General features: G+C 38.8%; 2 protein-coding genes across 6 annotated transcripts in view; one reads left to right on the top strand and one right to left on the bottom strand.

Annotated features, from left to right (window-relative positions):
- Nucleotides 1-25,941, top strand: part of arhgef10la (Rho guanine nucleotide exchange factor (GEF) 10-like a) — a 162,592-nt gene that overhangs the window by 27,353 nt on the left and 109,298 nt on the right. For 2 of the 5 annotated variants that reach the window (XM_067388019.1, XM_067388020.1), the window contains exons 2-7: nt 1,515-1,769; nt 5,203-5,224; nt 11,253-11,407; nt 16,944-17,033; nt 18,832-18,959; nt 22,552-22,635. In XM_067388019.1, the coding sequence (XP_067244120.1) occupies nt 1,520-1,769; nt 5,203-5,224; nt 11,253-11,407; nt 16,944-17,033; nt 18,832-18,959; nt 22,552-22,635 (729 nt within the window). In that variant the 5' untranslated portion in view covers nt 1,515-1,519. Of the gene's footprint in view, nt 1-1,514; nt 1,770-5,202; nt 5,225-10,881; nt 11,408-11,610; nt 11,664-16,943; nt 17,034-18,831; nt 18,960-22,551; nt 22,636-25,941 lie in introns of those variants that run through there. The other 3 variants (XM_067388021.1, XM_067388023.1, XM_067388022.1) reach the window with 3 other exon arrangements.
- On the bottom strand, nt 5,267-9,875 carry LOC137021503 (uncharacterized). Its single transcript, XM_067388024.1, has 3 exons — nt 9,061-9,875; nt 8,936-8,985; nt 5,267-8,861 (listed from the first exon to the last, which is right to left on the bottom strand). Exons 1-3 carry the CDS (start codon nt 9,087-9,089, stop codon nt 5,320-5,322), a joined length of 3,621 nt encoding a protein of 1,206 aa, XP_067244125.1. The 5' UTR covers nt 9,090-9,875; the 3' UTR covers nt 5,267-5,319.

The following is a 25,941-nucleotide window of genomic DNA, read 5'->3' on the forward strand; positions in this document are numbered from 1 at the left end:
TTTCATTTGCTGCCAAGAATAGAGGTCTTGGCTTCTGATTTACTCCTACGTGCATTACTGCATTTAAGTGAGTTCTTTGTTAGTTTGTTTATCTCATTGCTGGAACACAATGGAATCGGATGTAAATTCTTCTGTTATACAACCTGTAATAACAAATACACACTGCCCGGCCAAAAAAAAAAAAAAAAAGAAAAGTCGCTGTTTGGATTTTAATAGGCAAATACTTAAGAATCTATGATTGGATCATTATTACATTGATTATTATGTTTCTAGAATGTTATATGTTTGGCAACGGTTCTTTTAACCCTTAAAGATGGAGCTTTTAATTTCTTAAACAACCATAGGAAGACACATCATGGCCATATTCCAGGATGTCAAAATTCACCAGGGTTAAAATTGTGAAAGAATGGTTCAGAGAGCATGAAGAATCATTTTCACACATGAATTGGCACCTCTGAGTCCAGACCTTAATTTCACTGAAAGTCTTTGGGATGTGCTGGAGAAGACTTTACAGAGTGCTCACCTCTTGTATTGTCAACACAAGATCTTGACCAAAAATTGATGCACCTCTTGATGGAAATAACATCACAATATTCATCGTTAACCTGGGGAAAAGTGTGTTTAGTGGGACTGGAAAAGCAAAAAAAACACTGATGCATGAGCATCTGTAGGTAAAAGAGGTATTCACAGCTGTCTTATGTTCAATCTACTGCAAAAACACCTGCTCCTTCCCCTAGCAACTACGGGAGCTTGTGAGATTAGCTCTGACAGCCAGCCTTTATGATGCCATTACACACATTTACGTGGAATAACTGCAGTTAAAAGGATGTATGTCATGCTTCCTATAATGTTACAGAGCTCATTTATACATTTGGCATATTTAAGTGCATCACTCCTCTTGAAATGTTAAGTAAAAGGTGGAGTGAACTGATATAAACGTGTGATGACGTCATTGGAGGCAATAGATGATTACTCTTAAATGCACTATTAAAACCTGGAGTAGACTGAAACTCATATTGTATGGTTATCTTACTCTCTACATATTTACAATTCAAATACTCTACTCTAGTTTAAGCTCCCTACAAAACACAGTAGCACTCATAATGAAACACAAGTGCTTTTTGTGATACTGATTATTTGGGGCTTATGGCATCTGAACTCATTCACTTCTCTCCTACCACACAGCATCCAGTCTTAGGCTTTAAAAATGTGTTCAGTTTATGTCTCAGTTGTTGAATCTTTTTATGTTCATACAAATATTTTCATGTTAACCCCTCTGTTGATTCGCAGCCACACATTGCACAACCCATACACCAGTTCTGGTTTCCACTTGTATCATTCCTCATTCATAAGTAACTTTGGATAAAAGCATTTGGTAAATTAACAAATGACTGTCGACTTTGTCCCACATTCACAGCACAAAGGCCAATTTGGTCAGTAATCGGATGCTACCTTCTAAATTTATATAGCATGATGAACAGAATAACATTTTGTCATAACATCTTGTTTTACAGAGCCTATGTCCAAAGGTTCATCTCATCAGCAGCTGGAGGAGGATGTGGAGGAAGATGAGCAAAGAGAGAAATTCAAATTTGAAGATGAGTTTGGCAAACAAAAATGCAAGACTGTATCTGGAGAGGAGACATCAGGCAAATGTAGTGAGCCTGAGACACAGTCAAGAAAATTGGAAGAGACTCAGGAAAAACACACAGATCATCAATCTCAAGCCATCATTACAGTTACGGCTGCCGGTCAGGAGTGTACCACAAGTACGTTTCTATTTTCAGCCATTCCCACACATCTTTAAAGGGATAGTTCACCCAAAAATAAAAATTCTATCATTAATTACTCATGTCGTTCCAAACCCGTAAGACTTTCGTTCATCTTCAGAACACAAATGAAGATCTTTTCGATGAAATCTGAGAGCTTTCTGTCCCTCCATGCAACTGACACTTTGGCGTTTCAAAAAGTTCATAAAAAGATCCTAAAACTAATCCACATGAATTGAGTGGTTTAGTCCAAATTGCTTAAGAGATTTTATTGCTTTATATGATAACAGATTTAATTTAGGATTTTATTCACATATAAACATTAATCAATGAACATAAACAGAAGCTCAACTGAACCTGCTTGACATGTAAGAACAAACCTCTTGCTGTAGCTCAAATGTGCTGCGTAACACACAAGAATGAACCTCATTGGTTCTCGCACGTCAAGCAAACATGCTTGAGCTTTCATTTACCACAACTGATGTGTGACTAAAGCCTAAAGTCCCATCAGAAAATTTGTACTAAACCACTCAATTCATAAGGATTAGTTTTACGATCTCTTTATGAACTTTTTAAAGCAAGGCAAGGCTTATTTATATAGCACATTTCATACACAATGGAAAAGCAAAGTGCTTTACATAGAAGGAAAATAATAATTCAAATAATAAAAATATTTACAACAGATGCATAGGAATTAAAAATAGCATGCATAAGAAATAAAAATAACAATAAAAGTTTAGAATAAAAATTGATATAAAATATTAAAACAGTTTAGAATAAAAATAGGATACATAAATATAATACAGTGCAATCAGTCAGACATAGCGCAATGCACAGTTAAACAGATGTGTTTTGAGTCTGGATTTGAATGTGGCTACTGTTGGAGCACATCTGATCTCTTCTGGAAGCTGGTTCCATCTGCGGCTGGACTTATCGTACTTTGAGTGAGAACTTGGTATTTCTTACTGATGTGATCCTAATGATGGTTTGTTGGGTTTATATTCAGTGAGCATAATATCTACAATGTATTGAGGTCCTATGCCATTGAGTGATTTATAAAAAAGTAATAATACTTTAAAATCAATCCTAAATGTAACTGGAAGCCAATGTAAAGACTGAGGACTGGTGGGATATGTTCATATTTCTGGTTCTGCTCAGAATCCTGGCAGCAGCTTTCTGTATGAGCTGCAGCTGTCTACAATGTTTTGGGAAGGCCGGTGAGGACTTCCATGATACTTGCAACTGATCATGCCTAAATGCGCTGAGTCAGAGCCAGTTGCATTCAGTCTGTGTTTACAGTTGGTGTTTAAATTAGTGCAGTGTGCTGTCTAAAGATTCTAGTCTAAGATTTTAAGAAACAGTAATTGCCAGTCCTCACAAAGATTTTTCTACAAACATTTAATATTTGTGACTGATGCCAGCAATCATAAAAATAGCTTAACTGAACAGTTTACTCACCTCCAGTTCTCTGTAGAGAAAGTCCACATTGCCTCTCCAACCAGGACCTTATCCTGCACATTCTAGCTTCATTTTTTCTGTACAATTGGAACTGCAGATAAATAGAGCCAGCTATTTTACATCCATGTTTTGGTACAAGATTGTGTCAGGGCTCTCTAGTTTTGAACTGAGTTCAGAGTGAGATTTGAGCGGTGGCAGCGACGGGGGTTTGGGTGGGGACGGGGGTCTGATATGAAAAATGACACATTCGTACAAATAAAAAAATATTTATTTAATTCAGCATTTTAGTGTGTATGTGAGTGAGTGAGTGAGTGAGTGAGTGAGTGAGTGAGTGTGAGAGAGAGAGAGAGATAATGGTAATATAATCATACACATTATATTGTTGTTTTTCCTCAACATTATAATGTGAAACAATATAAACATGGTAACCATATTCCGCTTGAGCTTATAATGCTTTTGTTCTTTAGGCCTATAGTTTTTGTTTACACATATTGTTTAATGTTTTAAACTGAATGAAAATCTTGAGATAAAACGTAAACTTGTTGTGTATATTACCTAATTATAAGTTTGTTCAGAAATGGTGACGACAACTTGAATAAAAAAAAATTAAAAAACGTCTCTCTCATTTTCTCAAAATAACATAATTTAAAGCTGCTGTCCGTGATTTTTGGCCCTCTAGCGGTTAATAAACAGAACTGCACGCGTCTTGCGGAGGAACATTCTAGCCGGAGCTACTTTTCTCCGTGTATGTCTCTATGGCGAGTCACAAAGTTACTGTGATACTCTGCGGCGGGTCCTACCAGTCTGGTCTGAAATAGTCCGAATATAAACACTTATTATAAGTGTACCATAATGATTCAGGGCAAGACAAAAACACGGTTTGGAAAATGGATTTATGTTGTATATTCTCATTATATAATTTTTGTAAATTTTTAACACAAAAAAAAAGTTGCGGACTGCAGCTTTAAATACACGAATATTCGTTTTTTTACTAGCCCAAATATTCAAATACAATATTTTGGAAAAATGCCCATCCCTACTAGCTAGGCAAGTTCACGTAACGTACTCTGGTCAGACTCTTAACTAACCTACCAGCTGCCTGGACACAAATATTCCCCAGCAATTTGATGAGATGACTGTACTCATAGGATATGGTCCCACGTCGATCGAGATCAGTCTGTAGCCAGATGTGAATCAATGTGACTGACAGATGTCCTCTTCTAACTACTTCAGCGAGCCTCTCAGTGAGCGAGCCCGTGAATCACAGAATGTGTCGTTGGAATCAGAACGTAAACGTTGTGGCGGGAATATCTAAATCCGGATACAGCAATTCTATTTTCTGATTGGCTGTTCGGTAGCTATATTTTTTTTATTAGATTAACTGGTGCGTGGCAGGGCCTTCTGAACTCTATGGGGAACTCGCTTGATTCCTCTAATAGCAGTGCAACTTGTTGTGCGTTATCCTGGAGATTTCCCTGCGTGAGAAATACAAGGTGTGGCGTCTGAGCATGTGAACGGGTTGAAATGCGTGTGTCTCACGCCCAATGCATGAGACTTGAGAGCCCTGTTGTGTGCAGTTGAGTTATTGCCATGTTTGCCCATCATGACTCACCAATTGTTTAGCGTGTTGTGTAGCAGTCTGACTTCATTGTTAACATTTTTGCTCTAAGATTAAGATCTGTTTCAGTCAAAAGGAAAGGGTCTAAGTGTTTTTAGTTCAGTCTAAGAATGTTTCAGCAGCTTAAAGTCATGAGGGCAAGTAATTAGTGACAATATTTGTGTGAACTATCCCTTTAAGTATTCACTGCAGAACCCATTTGTTACTAGGAACAAACTATTGAGAACACTCAAGGTTTTGCTATAGATAGAAAGCACATTTTTTAGTAGACCTGTTTATTGCAACTGTTACACCAGTTAAACTAGTTGACTATGCAAAATGCTCACATTTTTCCCCCACCTCCTAATTTCTTTGCAGATTTGTCAGCCAGCAACAAGAGGTAAGTAACAGTTCACTTCAAACACCAGACAGACATTTGCTAATGATATTTTATTGACATTTCAAAACACAAACAAGTCAAAAACAGGTAGTCAGCTATTGTTGCAACAGCCTGAACTTGCTCTTGGATGAATGTGGCCTTCTTTGGGCAGGTCTAGGAGCATTCTGACCTGTGACAGACTGGTAATTCAATGGTGTTGGAAAAAGAAGTCCAGGTTGCACAGACTGTGAGACAGACTCAAAGCTTAAGAGATTGCTGGGCTGCTCCAAGGCTTGGGAACCTGATCTGGATACGGATTGGTAACTTGATTGCCCAGGCATTGAAGTCTGGAATCCAGGCTGAGAGGCAGACTCATAACTTGACTGTACCTGGTACCTGGACTGCACTGGCATGGCTAGGGATGAGTAGCCAGACGGAGATAGAAACTGGCGGCTAGGCAGCATTTCAGGCTGGGAACCAGACTGCCCTGCCATGGAAGACATCTGGTATCCAGACTGAGAAACCTTCTCAGAAAGTGACTGGTACCTGGACTGCACTGGCATGGCTTGGGAACTGTAGCTGGGCTGACCTAGAGACTGGCGGCTAGGCAGTATTTGAGGCTGGACGTTTCTAAGGGTTTCCAGCTTGCTTGAGGGTCCATAGCTGGATTGTATAGGTTTCACTAGGGGCTGATACACCTCTTGCCCTGGCCAGGCCAGAGGCTGGTAGCCAGGCTGCTGCATTTGTCTAGAAGGTTGACCACTGGGCTTAGATACAGAACCATAACTGGATGGTCCAGGCTTGGCAGGAGGCAAGAAGCTTGGTTGTACCTTCAGAGCAAGAGGCTGTCGGCTTGGAAGCACTGGAGGCTGGTAGCTAGGCTGTTTAGGCAGCTGAGCTGGTCTGAAAACAGACTGGAGTGTGGATTGCAGTGGTCTGGGAGGGACTTGAAGGCTGGGTTGCGCCATAGACTCATAGGTAGGCTGCCCAGGCTTCACCGGGCCCTGGTAACTGGCCTGAACAGACTCTATACGCTGAGCCAAGGATGGAGAACTAGGTATGGACGGAGGCCGATACCCATTCTGTCCTGGTTGGGCTGCAAGCTGGTAACTGGGCTGAGATACGAACTCCTGGCATGAATAAAGCTTAGACCCAATCTGATAGAGTTGTCCGCCTTGGGACATTACTGGCTTGAAAACGGTTTGTCCACTCTCCTCCTGGACTACAGACTGGTAGCTGGCATGTGACGGTTTGCTGCTGGCTTGTGCATCCTGTGGCTGAACATGTTGGAACATAGACTGGTAGCTGGCTTGTGCTGGTTGAAGCACACTGGGCTGGGCCACAGACTGGTAGCGGGCTTGTGCTGGTTTTAGGACACTGGACTGGGCCACAGACTGGTAGCGGGCTTGTGCTGGTTTTAGGACACTGGGCTGGGCCACAAATTGGTAGCGGGCTTGTACTGGTTTAAGCACACTGGGCTGGGCCACGGACTGGTAGCTGGCTTGTGCTGGTTGTTGGTCAGCAGGCTGGGCCACGGACTGGTAGCCAGCTTGTGCTGGTTGTTGGTCAGCAGGCTGGGCCACAGACTGGTAGCCAGCTTGTGCTGGCCGTTGGTCAGCAGGCTGGGCCACGGACTGGTAGCTGGCTTGTGCTGGTTGAAGCACACTGGGCTGGGCCACAGACTGGTAGCGGGCTTGTGCTGGTTTTAGGACACTGGGCTGGGCCACAGACTGGTAGCGGGCTTGTGCTGGTTTTAGGACACTGGGCTGGGCCACAGACTGGTAGCGGGCTTGTGCTGGTTTTAGGACACTGGGCTGGGCCACAAATTGGTAGCGGGCTTGTACTGGTTTAAGCACACTGGGCTGGGCCACGGACTGGTAGCTGGCTTGTGCTGGTTGTTGGTCAGCAGGCTGGGCCATGGACTGGTAGCTGGCTTGTGCTGGTTGTTGGTCTGCAGGCTGGGCCACGGACTGGTAGCTGGCTTGTGCTGGTTGTTGGTCAGCAGGCTGGGCCACGGACTGGTAGCCGGCTTGTGCTGGTTGTTGGTCTGCAGGCTGGGCCACGGACTGGTAGCCGGCTTGTGCTGGTTGTTGGTCTGCAGGCTGGGCCACGGACTGGTAACCGGCTTGTGCTGGTTGTTGGTCAGCAGGCTGGGCCACGGACTGGTAACCGGCTTGTGCTGGTTGTTGGTCAGCAGGCTGGGCCACGGACTGATAACCGGCTTGTGCTGGTTGTTGGTCAGCAGGCTGGGCCACGGACTGGTAGCCAGCTTGTGCTGGTTGAAGCACACTGGGCTGGGCCACAGACTGGTAACTGGCTTGTGCTGGTTTTAGGACACTGGGCCGGGCCACAGACTGGTAGCGGGCTTGTGCTGGTTTTAGGACACTGGGCTGGGCCACAGACTGGTAACTGGCTTGTGCTGGTTGCACCCTGGAGGTCTGGGCTGCAGACTGGCCACTGGCTTGCACTGGTTGACTGCTGGGCTGAGACAGAGACAGGTCAGAGACCTGTGGGAGTGGCTGGCTGCTGGGCTGAGCTACAGACTGGGAGCTAGCCTGCACTTCTTGCGGTCCACTGGGCTGAGCCACAGACTGAGAACTGGCTTGAGCTAGTTGTTGGCTGCTGGGCTGGACTACAGACAGGCCAAAAGCCTGTGGCTGGCTGCTTGGTTGAGCTATGGCTTCATTGATGGCTTGTACTGGTTGCTGGCCACTGGACTGGGAGAATGAGTTGCTGGCCTGTACTGCTTGTTGGCTGGAGGGCTGGGCTGCAGACTGGCCACTGACTTGCACTGGTGGTCTGCTTGGTTGAACTGCAACAATTGCTTGTACTGGTTGCTGGCCACTGGCCTGAACCATAGATTGGCCACTAGACTCAGCTAGTTGCTGGCTGACTAACAGACTTCCTCGTTGCACTATTTGGTAGCTGGGTTGCGATAATGACTCATTTGTCTGCAGAGGCATGAAAAAGCCAAAGCTTGGATTCTGAACTGGCTTGGAACCTGAAAGAAGCTTGGAATCAGTTTGCAAAGGTCTACCTCTCTGAGGCTTAAGCAGCAGTCTACGGTCTACTGCAGACTGGGAGCTGGCTTGGGCTAATTGTTGGCTACTGGACTGGGCCATGGTTTCAGAGCTTGTTTGTGCTTGTTGCTGACCACCAGACTGGGAGACAGACTGCCCTAGCTGTTGACTGATGGGCATTGCCACAGGCTCATTACTGGTTTGCAGTGGAATTTGGGACGCTAGCTGCACTGGCTTAGGAACAGAATTATCGCTTTGCTGCAATGGCATCAATACCGAGGAAGAATGCGAGACTCTGATGCCATGAACACTAGCTGACTGACTTAAACCATACCCTGACATGCCCATACTCACTGCACTACCCACAGAACCATCAATAAGACTGCCACTTCCAGCTGAAGCAACTTGAGATTCCTGAAGCTGGCTTCTAGTGTCAGAACCAGGTTTTTCACTTGTCACGGGACCACCTGAAGATCCAGTCTGCAAACTGAGACTTCCAGTACCATATCCTCCCTTAACTGCAGTCCTATAAATGGTCTTAGAAGCCCGGGGACTGATTGGTCCTGCTACATCTGGATCATACTGGCTGTAGAAACTGTGTTGCTCAACATAATCCACTTTAGGATTATAGTCATAAGCTATAAAAGACAAAGTGGCATTATTAAGACAGTGTTAACAATTCACTTGAATAAAGTAAACTGAATAAACTTACCATTCACAATACTATCATGAACAAGGATTATGAGGAGTGCCCAAGAAAGACTGTAAAACAATATATATTTTTTTAGCAATTAGTAAAAACATTAAATAACAAATACATATGTCAAAACAACATACTTTAAAATTCGCATAGTGATTTCACCCATGTCCAGCCAAAACTACTGTCAAAAAACCTCAACACACCAACTAAAAAAAAAAAAACACACTTTTAAACACCCATGTAGAACTGTTACTGAACTGATCTTTTATAGTGCCTGCCTCTAACGATCACCAGTCACAGTTTAATAGATTATTGCCTTAGACCAATCAGTTGTTGCAGGATCCGCTAATGGATCATTATTAGTTACAGGTGTCACCAATTTCACATGATGATATTTGGTTTGTGCCATATATATATATAAATTCATTTTTAAATAATATTCTAATGCATTCATTTGGTGACTCTGATCTCAAATGATTTTTATTTCTTGGCATATATAGGAGAATAAAAATAAAGTTTAAAATAAGTTTAAAAACTAGAGAAAGTTGCATATGAATTAATTTAATGTAATAGTTTGAATGTACAGCCCAGTTTAGTTATGAGGAAATGCACGCTAAAGATTTTGTAGTATCATTCCTGTGAGCTTTCCTGTGGTGAAAGTTGCTTTCAAAAAGAGATCCTCTTCAGCTTATGCTACCGTAAAATTCTGCTGAATGGATGTTTCCACCATGAAGTTGTCAATACTGCTGCAGGTTGGACCTATCAATAGCCTTTTCCATTGGTGGGGTGTGTGTCATCACTGTTTATGCAGATCTATTTCAGCATCTTGACTTGGTTTGTACTGTATTCAGTATTTCAACCCTGTGTGAATAGTCTTGCTTTTAACATGGTTAACACATCCAAACTATAGTAGAACTTACCTGTTCACTCTTCCCCTTTAGCACATAAACCACTTCCATCACAATTCATTTAAATTTTTTATTAGATATAAGCATAGTTTAATAGTTTGCTGTGTTTTGTGCTGTGTAACTCTGTTTGCAACATGTTCACAAGGCAGAGGCATGTACACATTACCCATGCAACATCCTTTCCCTGTTAACCTGGGGAAAAGTGTGTTTAGTGGGAGTGGAAAAGCAAAAACATTGATGCATGAGCATCTGTAGTTAAAAGAGGTGCTCACAGCTGTCTTATGTGTGATCTACTGCAAAAACACCTGCTCCTTCCCTTAGCAACTACGGGAGCTTGTAAGATTAGCTCTGACATCCAGCTTTTATGATACCATTACACACATTTACATGGAATAACTGCAGTTAAAAGGATGTCACACTCCCTAAGTCCCTATGTTACAGAGCTCAATTACATTTTGGACTTGGCATGTTTATTTTATTGCATGTCAAGTGCATCACTGCTCTTGAAATGTTAGGTAAAAGGTGGTGTGAATTGATATAAACGTGTGAAGACATGTCATTGGGGGCAATGGATGATTACTCTTAAAAGCACAAATAAATCACAAATGTGCATACTATCCATCCTAAATTGTATGCAAGATTTGAATAAGCATGTCCCAAAGCATAGTATATTGAAAAGAGTATGCCAAAAGTCCCCAGATGGCCTACTATTTCCGGTAGATTTTTGAAGTGTGGATCCGTGCACACTCTAACAGCTAATATTGCCCACAACCCATTGTGCCTTGGAGGAGGATTCGGTTCAGAACTGCAAACACAAATAAACAGTGTTAAAACACTACAAGCATGGCAGATGTATGTGGCTGACGGTTAAGAGGAGATGTTTAGATGAAGGGGATTGAAAGACTAATAATCAATATTTAACCTGATAAAAAAATATTTAATGTTATCCATTATTTCATCTGCAACAACAGTGTGATCTTTTATAAAGGTACGTTTGGCCATTAACTTTTAAATGCATCAGTATGCAAAATTATAAGGAGAATTCTACTCATTACAGACCCACGACTGGGAGATTAACATACTACTTCTTTTCTCTCCGAAATTGTAGGAAATGAAATGTGGTGGATGTTAACTCTGACAACATGATTGTTTTTTTTTTTCACGTCAATTTTATGACGTGATAGGAGGTCCCAAAGCTTGCCTACTCTTCTGCTACACACTCAAAAGTATGTACTTTTTCTTTACAAAAAGAGTACGTACTTTTAGGGTGTAGACGCAGCAGAGTAGACTGTGGAAATTGAATGTTGAAATACATTGTTCCTACCACGCCCCACCCAGTCGTAGGCTTGAGCTGATCTCAGTACAGTTATACCCTTGAGAGGTCAGCAATAATATGGCTCTATTTTTGGGGAATGTTCCAGAGATCAAGCTTTCACAGACTCTGCTGCACCAGAAGAATTAAATGAAGAGGAAGACCGGACTTGCACTGTGCTGAAGACCGAGAGGGAAGCATGCTCTATTAAAATTAATACAGAAACAGAAAATATCAGACATAGCCCAGCACAACATGCCGAAGGTAAGAGACAAAAATCAAATGTTTTACAGCTTAAATATCTAATGTAATACCTGAGTGATGCAGTTGGCTTCATTTGTTTTCTTTCATTATTATTCCTTTAACCACAATTTTTGGTTTAATTAGATATTTAAGAAGATAATACATATGGTGTTAAAAACAAGAATATGTTGATTGCTAATTGAGTATTCCATTTTTTTTACCAGATTTACATTGATGGATTCAACAAAAAGCAAAGAAGTGCTTGCTATTTATCTCTGTAATTCTTCACCACTCTTTTATTATTATTATTATTATTTTGAACTTGAAAAGAGGTCCCTTCTTCAAACCTTGCATCTGAGATGATTTGACAGATCTTCTAATCGTCATAACTGATCTCTAGCTTATTTGGTTCTTCAAACAAATTTGTGGATCAGATTAAAATATCTGGATTAAGTTATCTGAGATTACTGCACGTTCTTGTGTTCAATGGAAAGCGCAGATGTATCAGTACTTGAAACCATAATCTTCAATGCAGCCATTGGCTGGCGGCAACGTAATGACGTCATAAAAGAACATCACACACCTGACAAAAAACTTGATGGATTTCTGGACCAAGCGATCAAAAAACAAAAGTTATAATAGGTGAAATACTGTGTGCCCAATTATTTCCATTATTTCTAGAGTTTGCAGGCTTTACATTTTTATTTCAGTGTTGTAATTAGCAATTCATTTAATTTTACCTGTGAAGCAGATTTGTTAGATGACAGCATTAATAAAAGTTTATTAGGGACAAGAATGTTTTTTTCATTGCACAGCTGGCAATTTTTTTTTAATCACTCTCGCGATACTTTGATGTCGTACGCCGATCCGTCTGCGCAGAGCCGATGCATCTCGAACAAGCCTATTTGACCGGTACTTACCCCCTTTCCACCAGCACGAACCAGGTGCTAGTTCGGAGTTGGTTCAACTAAGAACCGGTTTGCCTTTCCACGGGCTTGAGAGCCAGGTCTTACGTCACTGTATACGTCTCATATTTCTTAGCAAAGCTAGCGCTGCAGCGCCAAACACAAACACACCAAGCTTGTTCGAGATGCATCGGCTTCTCGCATAGCGATGGGCGCATGACATCAAAGCTTCACGAGAACGATCTAAAAGCACAAGGAGTCGTATGCTCAACAAACGCTCCCGCGGATCCGCGGCACCCGCCGAATCGGTCCGCGCTGCTCCGATGCTTCTATCAACAATCGCGGATGTTTAACTACTGTTGATGCTCATGGCTTTGCGAACCTACATCAGCTCAAACACGGCTCGCCGTAATTTGTATATGGACGGAGATTACAATTGATCTGCTATTAGCTCGATTAGCTGCTATTTCAAAAATGGCGGTCACAAGTTTCTTGTTGGTCACAGTAACCCCGCCCCTAGCTCCTGACGCAAGCGGTTCTTACTTCTAGCCCAGCAATGTTTTGATGCTACTTACGAACCACTTTTCCTGGTTCGGAGCTGGTGCTTTGTGTGTCGAAAGACAAAGAACTGATTTGAAACTAGGCTCTGGCTCCGAACCAGCACTCAAACTGCCTTGGTGGAAAAGGGGTAACTGAGGTCTGAAGCCATAACGCTCTCACACAGTGGAAAATACATCGCGGAGCAAAGAGGACACTGACAACGCGTCGACAGACAAGACAGAGCAGGTTACTTTTGATATGAAACAAAGTTTCAAATTTTGTATTTTTCAAGAAATTTAAGTAAATACCGTTTTGTGGCTCTTTAATAGGGGAGAGCGGGGTAAGTTGTCACAGTCTTCATAACTCCAAAACTAGAGGCTCTATCTCAAAAATCGCCACTTTGTGTGACTTTTTCTATATAGTCAACTTCCTGTTCACATGTGGTCGCTCTAATCTGAGGTTAGCACAATTTTCGTATTTTTTGGCTTAAAAAGTAAAACATTTGCACTTTAAATTTTATGTAATACAACTTTGTTAAATATGAATGTTGAAAATTATTATTTTGCACAACATAGAGGAGACAATCTTTGTCTTTTGATACTTTAGCTGATGTGCTATGTTGAGCTAACCTTGAGATTTAGCCATCATTAGCACACATGTCAGTTTGGGGCAAGTTGTCTCAATGACTTTGGGGCAAGTCGTCACATGTGACAACTTGCCCCAGTACAAATAAACACATAGAACATGCTTAAAAAAGAGGTTCAACATGTTAAGTCAGTTATGTTCAGAGATTATACATGTTAAATTAAGCGAGTTATTTGCAGTATTCCATTCAGTTATCATGGATCTATGTGCAAGCCAGAGAAAGTTTGAGTTTAATGTTCAAAGTAAAGTGGTCTTGCCACTTAATGTGTTTTGATTGAAAAGTGTATTCTTTGGATTGAAATAATTGTTTTTCCAAATTCTCTAGGCATGATTGTTTATATTTCCAGTTCTGGTTTGAATTTAAAAATTAAAATCAATAACAATTAAGTAGTTGTGTTCTTATTTTTAGATAATCTAGTGTGAAAATGTACCCGCCGATGGGGGAAATTGTCACAAGTGCACATTCTCTATTCAACAGTCTACAACTTCGTAATGAGATAAGATATTAAAATGTAATGAATACAACATATGTGCCCAAGACTTCCTTCTTTCATTTCGTATGACATTTATACCATTGTGATGTATGGTGCTCAGTAAATGTTAGACAGTGTGAAAAGTGTTAACTTACCCCGTTCTCCCCTTGTTGTGACAGATCGCTGTAGCCCCTCATTTCAAGCGGCTTGTGAAATGATCATCGGGTCAGATGTAGAGTGTGTTTGCGTGCATCTTTTAGCGTAAATATGTCTTTCAGCATAAGGTTTTCAGTCCCAGACTGTGTTTGATTGTTGCAGGTAGGATGTTTCTTCATCTCTTCCTACTAGATACTTTATAACATGAATGAACATGAGAAGAAATGTTTCAACCACGGAAAGACGTCAGTACACACTATTTTTCAAGTTCAAGTCCACCGATGGTAATCTATTTACTCTGACAGCGGATTTGGTGTTATGATTGGTTAGATAGCCTGTCAATCAAACTCCTGATGACATCCAGCAAATAATTACTGTATTTTCATTATTGTAAGGGTATGTTTAGGGTCAACCCTAACACGTTTATTAATGTGTAATCTGTTAAGAAGCAAATTTAATTTGTTGTTATTCTATGGCGGGATTTTGCATCAATTCCGGTCGTAGCTGTGTCCCTTCTAGCCACAACTAACAGCTAGCAGGCAAAGCTGTAAGAAAAACTAGAAAAATAAAAACTGGTCATTTTCTGCCAGGACATTATCTGTTAAGTTGTTACCCTGTGTAACCCTAAAACACAAAATTCAATGCGTAAACACCTGTGAAAAATCAATAAGGATAATTCCTTCATATGGACACAGTACAATGTGCCCTATTTTTACAGACTTCTCTTAGAGTGTAGCACACTAACTACCAATACACTGCTTAAAACTATCTTTTTCAAAAATAAAAATATCTGATCATAAAGATGTTTATATTATTTTTATATCTAAACAAATCTAAATTAACATTTTTAAATGTCATTTTCAAACGTCATTTTGCAACTTTTAGCAACAAATCGTCCCTTCTTGAGCAACTTCCCCTGAAAATTAGTTGGCAACACTGCATACTAGCGTTAAACATAGCGCCAGCTATCTGCTGTATGAACTACCTTTAGTTAAGTGTTTTCCCTCTGAGTCCATCTTTATGTCTGATCAATTGGAAACAATGCTTTGGGTAATTTTAAAAGGAAATCGTTCTGGAAAAAAAAAAAAAAAAATCTTTGTGTCACACCGAGCAAGTTTTGTTGACTTGTTTTGATTGATGTTGACTGCACTAGAGTTTGGGAATACAGTGTATTCCCAAGACGATCACAGAAGTAGCACAAAACTTACAAGAAGTACTCATATTAACACATGTCTGTGTGTTAGCTTAGATAAACACTGCGGCTTGTGTGAAGCAGCTCTAAGATCATAAAACCCTCAAAAAAAAATAAATAAATAAAAAAAATTAAGCAAAGAACAGCAATTTTTTTTTGAAGCTCTATTCTCTGTCAAGGGAGTTTCCAAAAAAATTCATAAGCATTGCTTTTATACAGTAAACACACACACACACACACACACACACACACACACACACACACACACACACACACACACACACACACACACACACACACACACACACACACACACACACACACACACACACACACACACGTTTGTTTTTGTGAATTGTGGGGACTTTCCATAGACTTCAATGCATTTTACACTGAACAAACTGTACATTCTATCCCCCTACCCTGCCCCTACCCCTAAACCTAACCCTCACAGGAAACTGTGCAAACTTTTACTTTTTCACAAAAACTCATTCTATATGATTTATAAACCCATTTACATTGTGGGGACCGCTGGCTGGTCCCCACGATGTAGGTGAACTCAGGTTTATATTACATCATGGGGACATTTGGTCCCCACAATGTAATATAAACAAAAGCACACACACACACACACACACACACACACACACACACACACACACACACACACACACACACACACACACACACACACACACACACACATTAATGGACTCACACACTGTAAAAAATGAATGTGATTTTAACAGTAAAATGTTGTAAACGCTACGGGAATTTTTTTTTTAAATAGGTTAACAGTAAGTTCCAGACATTCATGCAATTGTCACAGTAAAATGCTGTAAATTTTACGATTTACAGTCAAAATCTGTAAACTGATGTACCCACAATTCCAGTCCATTCCACTCCACTCCACATTTGAAAGTATTTAGTTAAAAAAAAAAATCATGTTTTTGTTATCAGTTATGTACATTAGGGTTTTATGTTGCATATTCAGTTGTTTAATGAATGTTTATTGCATTATGTAAGTGTTGTGGGTTATGCGTTTGCTTGAATGATTCTCTGCACCTTCTTTATAATAGTAAATACTTCAGCTAGTGGAAAAGCTACTTGTGTTGAACTCTGATTCTTCATGTGGCTTTCTCTTTTACCACCTGCATTATTATGGTGGTTGTTAGTATATGTTAAAGGTACAAAACAGATTTTAGTTGTAGTGTGCATTGTTGAATTTATTGGTTTACATAAAAATTTTCTTAAATTACAGTTTTATACTGTAAAATGTACAGTTTGTTCTGTAAATGTGTTTACAGTTTTTCTGTATTTTTCACAAAATTATTCTGGCAACCACAGCTGCCAAAATTATTTTATTATTTTGTAAAAACTATGGATTTTTTTTTTTTTTTTTTTTTTTACAGTGCAGTCTTTAAGCTTGTATTTCCTTAAAGTTACAATGAAATCAAAATTGACAATTCTTTTTTTTTTTAATGGAATATTGTAGTATTTATTATAAAGGATTTATCCATGATTAAATCCTGTTGGACAAAATCAAGTCCCACCCTACATTTTTTCTTGTTTGAGAAGCCATTTCACTTGGATATACATCACAATAGAGAAGAAAAGACTATTGTTTAATTTTTTTTTCTTTCCAGGTGAGGCCTCTGCCGAGTCTGAACACCAGATGGCCGATCTGGAGGTGATCTATGATGATGTGCCCTGTGAAGATGTGTCTTCAGGAGAAGGTCAGTGTCTGTTTGTGTCTGTCTTTCAGCGTAAATAGATCTCCCAGTCCCAGACTGTGTTTGATTGTTGCAGGCTTCTGAATGTTTCTTCAACTACAAGCACTTTTATGTAACAGGTTTTTTTTTTTATAACAAAATAAATGTTACATAAAACTGTTTTGGAAACTTTTTACTATACTTTTATAATTTATCTCTCTACTGTTAAAGCTTCTCTCTACTGTTAAAAATTCTATAGTTTTGTTCTTCCAGATCCCAGTCTTAAAGGTGCCCTAGAATTAAATATTGAATTTACCTTGGCATAGTTAAATAACAAGAGTTCAGTACATGGAAAAGACATACACTGAGTTTCAAACTCCATTGTTTCCTCCTCCTTATATAAATCTCATTTGTTTAAAAGACCTCCGAAGAACAGGCAAATCTCAACATAACATCGACTGTTACGTAACAGTCGGGATCATTAATATGTATGACCCCAATATTTGCATATGCCAGCCCATGTTCAAGCCATTAGACAAGGGCAGAACATCTGGATGTGCACAGCTGAATCATCAGACTAGGTAAGCAAGCAAGGACAACAGTGAAAAATGGCTGATGGAGCAATAATAACTGACATGATCCATGATAACATGATATTTTTAGTGATATTTGTGAATTGTCTCTCTAAATGTTTCGTTAGCATGTTGCTAATGTACTGTTAAATGTGGTTAAAGTTACAGTCGTTTATTACTGTATTCACGGAGACAAGAGCCGTCGCTATTTTCTTTTTTAAACACTTGCAGTCTGTATAATTCATAAACACAACTTCATTCTTTATAAATCTCTCCAACAGTGTGTAATGTTAGCTTTAGCCACGGAGCATACTATCAAACTCATTCAGAATCAAATGTAAACATCCAAATAAATACAATACTCACATGATCCAATGTATGCATGCAGTATGCATGACGAACATCTTGTAAAGATCCATTTTGAGGGTTATATTAGCTGTGTGAACTTTGTTCATGCTGTTCAAGGCAAGCGCGAGCTCCGGGGCGGGGGAGCACGAGAATTAAAGGGGCCGCAACCTATATATCGTGCATAGTTAATGATGCCCCAAAATAGGCAGTTAAAAAAATTAATAAAAAAAAAATCTATGGGGTATTTTGAAACTTCAGTCACATTCAGGGAACACCTTAGACTTATATTACATCTATTACATCTTTTAAAAAGAAGTTCTAGGGCACCTTTAAAATATGAAAATACATCACAAAATATACATACAGTACATATATTTACAAATGATGATTAAACATTTTAATATTTTGTATTATTTATATCTGTTTTTATGCAAATTACTACCAATAGATGAGTCAACATTTGGTTTAAAGTTAGTGTACTTGTTCACCATGCTTGAAATAAAATATCTGACAAAGAAAATAATCACGGGTGAGCAGAATATTTTTAATTGTGCATAATTTCTAACCAGACTGTTGTTTTGTCAAATTATACAATAGATATGAAAAAATATGTGTGTATTTAGGATGCCAGTTATGAAATTAAGTTGCTGTTGACACCACAGAATGTTATCAAACACAATGTCTCATTTGAGATGTGGTGGAAATGAAATTTGCGAAAAATTAAGTCCACATGGGCCAAAAGTGCCTCTAGTTAAAGAAACACCCTTCTAGTCTAGTTTGATTTTTATGTGTTATGTTACAGTTGGTAGATTTTTTATTTTTTTTTGTAGCAGCATGTCATTGTCAGAAGACCTACAGTATTTACAGGACTGTACTGAAACCTGCATTGCTCTGTGTGTCAGCTGACTTGATCTATGAGGACGTTCAGAAAGAGGAGGACTTGCAGGGGCCCAAAAATGACTGGAGCTCAAGTGAGTTTGAAAGCTATGACGAGCAGTCCGACTCTGAGAGGGCGCCAACCCGCAGCAAGGTGCGTGTGTGTTAGTAGATTCCCACAACTGCAATAATTACATCCTGCCAAACGTCTGATTTATCTTCAGACACATTTCCACATTCCTCATAATGATAAACCACAAAGGTCCTTAAAAAGATTTAAACCCTCCAAGGTTGCAGGCTGATTGATTGGAATGTGCTTCGATGATTTATTTGAGATGCAGGCTCTTGTGGTACTTCGAATGTCTGTGAAGGTTTGCCTTGCCACCACAAGAGTGCAGTGTTGGCCAGCACTTGCCTAATCACTACTAACAACGGGCGTAACTGACACACTTTTCCACTGCTCTATATTGCTGCAAATTTGAATTCAGTGTGCACTGTGTTATCTGCCCTCACACGTTCATGAGGTCACACTGGTATGGAAAACACTTTGCCCAGGCGGCAGTCCCTCAGAAACCAATTTCCCATGGCCAGACTCACCTTTACCTCCACTGAATTAGGCTCTATAAGATTCCTGCTGCCAGACGACTCACGATAAGCAAGAATTAGATTGCTGAGTCTAATACCACAGTGATTTGAGCTCAGTTTAACCAGTTATTCCTCCAGCTTTTTTGTGCTTGTATAATTGGAAAGGAATGGCTTTCTTTCGAAAGGTGTCAAAAGTTCCTTTAGTGGGCTTGTTAAGAATAAAATTAACTCTGAAGAACAAATAAGCAACTGTCTTCACAATAGCATGGGATAATTGGGATTGAGTCTTTGTGATTATGTCAGAAACCTTTTTGTTAAGAAAAAAATAATAAACAGAATGTTAAATGTATGCAAAGCATATTTCTCTGTAGAAATTGTTTCATACATTTTTTTAAAATGATAATGTATATTCATAAATATTTTATGTTTTTATTTAGCAAGGATCCATTTAATTGATCAAAAGTGAAAGTAAAGACTTTTACATTGTTACAAAGGATTGGTTCCTGTTTTTTTTTTTTTTTGTGTGTGTTTTTTTTTTTTTTTTTTTGTGTGTTTTTTATTAAGAATCAAATAATAACATTCTGGGAACGTTCTGTTTAGGTTTTCTTTTTTGCAACCAAAAAATAATGTTCCCAGAACATTGCAGTGTGGTCATCTTTCAATTTCCTAAAAATAACTTTGTATAGAATGTTTATGATAACATTGATGATAAGCCTCCATACATCCAATTTCCATATTGCTTATACTATAGACCCCTTAAAAGTTTGTAAACATTGCAACATTTCCTGGTGGGCGGGGCTTAGCTGGAGGCAAAAAGAGATGCTGGACTCAATGTTGACAAGCATAAGTTAGCATGTTTTAGGAGGGATTTATTAAACATAGAAGCAGAAGAAGGTTCAAAACTGTCTGAATATGTACAGTCACTGTCTATGCGGGACCGTGACAGCTATTTTTGTAAATTAACTTAAGTTTTGGATATTTCCTAGACAACATATGAATTACTTTCGGGTGGTTCGGGGAATTTTGTCAAGGCTTATTGTCTAATGTAACCTAACACTGGGCTAACTGATTATGGCTAGCAATGTGGATTAATTTAAGAGACCATTCATTGATGGCACACACATCTATCGCTGTATGTTTGTTTAACATTTAAGCTAGCTAGTGCGCTGAAAGTTGGCGACTTTTCACCTATAAAACAGAAACTTGCTGATTTGTACTAGATAAAACCAACACACCATTACATCGATTATTTTACCTGATATGAAGTGTGCACTGCAAACACGAGTATTATTTATGATCATCTCCGTCCAGTCTGTATGCCGTATTACATTCAACCACAATTATCTTTTTGATTTCTGTGAAGGAATGTCTGCCGGGATCTTGTAAAACTTTAGTTTTGAACCAAAAGTGCTGTTCCTTTTATTCTGGCAGCCAAAAACACAACAAGACGACATTTTAAAGTCAAAACCTCAAACTTTTAGCGCGACCGCTATTAGTTCTTATTCTTGTTTTGCCTCCAGCTAGAGCGGTGACGTCACAGTGACAAAGGCGATTAAGGGGTCTATACTGGGTAGCGGGTGAGCTGGATGATTACTGATGTACAGCATTACTGATGTTGGAACATTAGAATATCGTTAGGGGAACGTTAGAATAATGTTATAATAATGTTAGGGGAATGTTAGAATAATGTTAAGGGAATGTTAAAATAACATTAAGGGAACGTTAAAATAATGTTAGCATAACGTTAGGAGAACGTTAGTATTACATTATAGGAACGTTAGAATAACATTAGGGGAACATTAGAATAATGTTAGGGGAATGTTAGAATAACGTTAAGGGAACATTAAAATAACATTAGGGGAACGTTAAATAATGTTAAAATAATGTTGGAATGACGTTAGAATAATGTTAAAATAACACTAGGAGAATGTTAAAATAATGTTAAAATAACGTTAAGATCAGGGAAATGTTAAAAAAATGTTACGATAACGTTAGGGGAATGTTATAATAATGTTAGGGGAACGTTAGAATAATGTTATAATAACATTAGGGGAACGTTAGAATAACGTTAAGGGAATGTTAGAATAACATTAGGGGAACGTTAGAATAACGTTAAAATAATGTTAGAATAACGTTAAAATAATGTTAGAATAATGTTAGGGGAACGTTATAATAACGTTAGAATAATGTTAAAATAACATATCCTAAAAAATTTTAACATGCCCCTGATGTTATTTTAACGTTATTATAACATTATTTTAACATTATTTTAACATTCCCCTGATGTTATTCTAATGTTATTCTAACATTAATGTAATCATTCCCGTTACTTTAACGTTCCCTTAACTTTATTCTAACATTCCCCTAATGTTATTAAAACGTTATTCTAACATTCCCCTAATGTTAGGGGAACGTTAGAATAACGTTAAGGGAATGTTAAAATAACATTAGGGGAACGTTAAAATAATGTTAGAATAATGTTAAGGGAATGTTAAAATAATTTTAGGAGAACGTTAAAATAATGTTAATGGAATGTTAAAATAACATTAGGGGAACGTTAAAATAATGTTAGAATAATGTTAGGGGAACGTTAGAATAACATTTATTTATATAATATATATATATATATATATATATATATAATATATATATATATATATATATATATAATATATATATATATATATACTAAAATTTTTAGAATGCTCCATCTGACACAATATTTATTGATTCAGGAATATCAGAGGCAGTGAAGACGGAAAGATCAGATGAAGGCATCTTATGTGACAGGATGTTTCACAAACAATGGATAAGCACGAAATGACTTCCTACCTCTGTTTTGGACCAGCCTGTGGCTTTGTTTTGGAAATGAGGAGGTGCTTGTCTGAGATTCGCATTAGCGAGGGTGTACATGCATGCTGTCATAATTTTACCTTCCTCTGTCTATCCCATGCTGCTTTGACTTAAGAATTAAGTCACGCCCCTGGTGCCAGTCATTTCTTTTGCAAATGCTTTTGTGATTGATCCTGATTTTGCCTTGCCCTCATTCCTTAGTTTTCCTCACTTTTATGCTTACCCTTCCTTCCTTCCTTCCTCTCCATGTTACCATGCTATTGCGCTCTCACCAATGGCCTGTGTTGTTGCCGTGACGATACCCGTAGCTCTCCCCCGATGTGCGACGACTGAGAGAACGTTACACCAGGACCAAACAGGAGCTAGCCATGAGACTTGGGGGCAGACACCAGGTACACTCATCCACGTATGGGGAACAATGGGCTTCGGGGGGTGTACTAGTTCAGAGCTGTCAATAGAGGCGATCACAGTGACCTGCATTCAAGATTACACTTCTTCGCTTTCACACTTTTCCCTGCTGAAAGGACTAGTATGAATTTCCATGCTGGTTTATACTGTTTTATTATTGCTGACCAACATAGCCATTCTATCCACCAGCCAAATGGAGTAAAAAAGACTGGTGGCATACTGACATCCCATGCTTGGGACCAGCATCCAAAGAACAGCAATATGCTAGTCTTTTTCAGCAGGGTAAGTCTTCATTCTTCAATTGAGATGTCTCTCTCTGTCTTGTTTTTCTGTCTCTCTTTTTTGTCTACGTTGTGTACTTATATATAAAATAAATAAATAAATATATATATATATATATATTTTTTTTTTTTGTAATATAATTTAATATAATAATATGTTTTATGAAAACAAATATAAAATAACTTATAATAGATTGATTTACAGTTATACAATACCACTCCAAAGTTTGGGGTAAGATTTTATAGAAATTAATAGCAAGGATGCATTAAATATTCTGTCATCATTTACTCACCCTCAAATATTTCCAAACCTATATGAATTTCTTTCTTCTGCTGAACACAAAAGAAGATATTTTGAAGAATGTCAGTAATCAAACAGGCCCCCTTGACTTCCGTGTGTGAAAAAAGTCAAAATATACTCTTTTGTGTTGAGCAGAAGAAAGAAATTCATACAGGTTTGGAACAACTTGAGGGGTGAGTAAATGACTATGTAAATGAACTATCCCTTTAAGTATGGAAGCATATGTGTAGCAATATTCAATTTGAAATGTAATATGCAAAATGGCAATGCAATATGTAAAATGGCAATGCATTTCTGTATTTAAATTTACATTTTCCATTCCATATATGCAATGATTGGAGCAAAATGATAATTCAAATTCAATAATAGAATTTACATTTGCCATTTCCTACAGTACGTTTAACAAATAATTTAAACATATATTTTAATGCTTTATAAGTTGCAAAATTAAAATGAAAATGTATTAAAGAAATTATTATATATGTTTAACACGGTCAAGCCAAAATTGTAGCAAAATTATCATTTAAATGTTATTTTTCTTAATTGCATTTACACTCAGTGTGATTGCATTTTCATTAAATGCCCCGCAATGAAGTAGCAAAATTCAATGTGGATTTGAAAATGCATTTCCAGCCGATCAAGTTCCCGCCCCGCCCTGTCAATCACTTCATTAAGGCGGGGCCAGGTGTTGGAAACATGGCGGCAGCAGAGTTATGAAGATCGAGGCATAAACTGGCAGATGATGCTGATCAAGAACAGATAAATGTCAATGTTCCTGCAGATGATGCGCTTCTGTCAGTCATAGAACCAGTACGTTATTAGCATAGATATTTATGGTTAGGCGTCTCGCAGTGAACGCGCCTGATGCTCGTGAGGTGAGCGTGCTCGCGCAGCTCGAAGTGCTGAAACAGACGCTTCCTTTACTCATAGAAATAATCTTAAAGGAACACTCCACTTTTTTTGAAAATAGGCTCATTTTCCAACTCCCCTAGAGTTAAACAGTTGAGTTTTACCGTTTTCGAATCCATTCAGCCGATCTCCGGTTCTGGCGGTACCATTTTTAGCATAGCTTAGCATAGTTCATTGAATCTGATTAGACCGTTAGCATCGCGCTTAAAAATGACCAAAGAGTTTTGATATTTTTCTTATTTAAAACTTGACTCTTCTGTAGTTAAATCATGTACTAAGACTTTGCTGCCGTTCCATGGCTGCAGCAGTGCAATGATATTACGCAGCGCCTGTGAGCCCCTGCTTGCACAGGGAACGTGCTTTGCAACCATGGAGACGTTTGTGAGAGATGTTGCGTAATATCATTGCACTGCTGCAGCCATGATACGGCAGCAAAGTTCCTTGAATATTACGCCTGAATGAGAGTATAGTTCCTAGCCATATCAGCCTAGAAAATCGCAACTTTTCATTTTCCGCCGGTCTTAGTACACGATGTAACTACAGAAGAGTCAAGTTTTAAATAGGAAAAATATCAAAACTCTTTGGTCATTTTTAAGCGCGATGCTAACGGTCTAATCAGATTCAATGAACTATGCTAAGCTATGCTAAAAGTGGTACCGCCAGAACCGGAGATCGGCTGAATGGATTCGAAAACGGTAAAACTCAGCTGTTTAACTCTAGGGGAGTTGGAAAATGAGCCTATTTTCAAAAAAAGTGGAGTGTTCCTTTAAATGAGTCAATAAATGGTCCTCTGCCGCCATCTGCTGGAAAAGTGGTAATTGATGTGATTTTTATTTTTAACTGATAGTGTTTTCTATCAAATTTATTTCCAACATCTTAAAACATTCAGTTTTACAAATCCAGTAGGGCCTTTGGGATGTGCTGGAACTGGAGTTTTGTGGCATGATGGCTGAAAATGAAATTTTCATAGAAGAAAAAAAAAAAAAGATTTAAAAATGACTCATTGCTCAGACTGAGAAGAATGACTCTGTGTAGCTGTCCAGAGAGACAAGATATCACCTGAGTGAATTTTAGGAGCATTAGAGATGGCCTGGATGGGGTGCTTTCTAGTGTGTGAAAGAGAGGTTTAAACATTATTTTTTCGAATAGAATTTATTATTATTATTATTAATAAAAACAACACATTAGCATCCAGATGGATTATAGTTTTATTATTATAAATGATGCATAAACAATCAGAACGATAAAAAGAGAAAAACAGACATCATACTGATAGAGCAAGCAATAATCTCGGACATCTTGTTTAAGATTATTTCTATGAGTAAAGGAACCTGCTATAAAGCACTGCTCACTCAAAGCGTCTGTTTCAGCACTTAGAGCTGCGCGAGCGCGCTCACCTCACGAGCATCAGGTAGTTAGTGCCGATTTCGAAACACATGCTTCATGAAGCTCCGAAGCTTCATGAATCATTTGTTTCGAATCAGTGATTCGGAGCGTGTATCAAACTGCCAAAGTCACGTGATTTTAGTAAACGAGGCTTCATTACGTCCTCACTGTTTCGAAACATTTCAAAACAGTTCGAAATTTCAGTGGTTCACCGGTAGAGGGCGATGATAAAGTTAACCCATGAATCATGCAGATTCACTGAGAAGCATTGAACAAGTGTCTATGGGTTTTACCTGATCTCCGATCAGTTTTATAAATTTGTAGATGTTTTAATTAGACATTAGAATAATTCAAATGAATAATGGTAGTTATTAATCCCTTATTGGCCTGTTTAGCTTGAGCCATGGAACAGA

This window comes from Chanodichthys erythropterus, chromosome 6 (assembly GCF_024489055.1).
Source record: "Chanodichthys erythropterus isolate Z2021 chromosome 6, ASM2448905v1, whole genome shotgun sequence".
In the NCBI taxonomy this organism is placed as follows: Eukaryota; Metazoa; Chordata; class Actinopteri; order Cypriniformes; family Xenocyprididae; genus Chanodichthys; species Chanodichthys erythropterus.

Coding starts and splice junctions, on each gene's coding strand:
- LOC137021503 (XM_067388024.1), bottom strand. CDS start 9,089: ATGGGTGAAATCACTATGCGAATTTTAAA. Junction 8,986..9,060: donor ATCACTATGCGAATTTTAAA/GTATGTTGTTTT, acceptor ATTGTTTTACAG/TCTTTCTTGGGCACTCCTCA. Junction 8,862..8,935: donor TCATGATAGTATTGTGAATG/GTAAGTTTATTC, acceptor TGTCTTTTATAG/CTTATGACTATAATCCTAAA.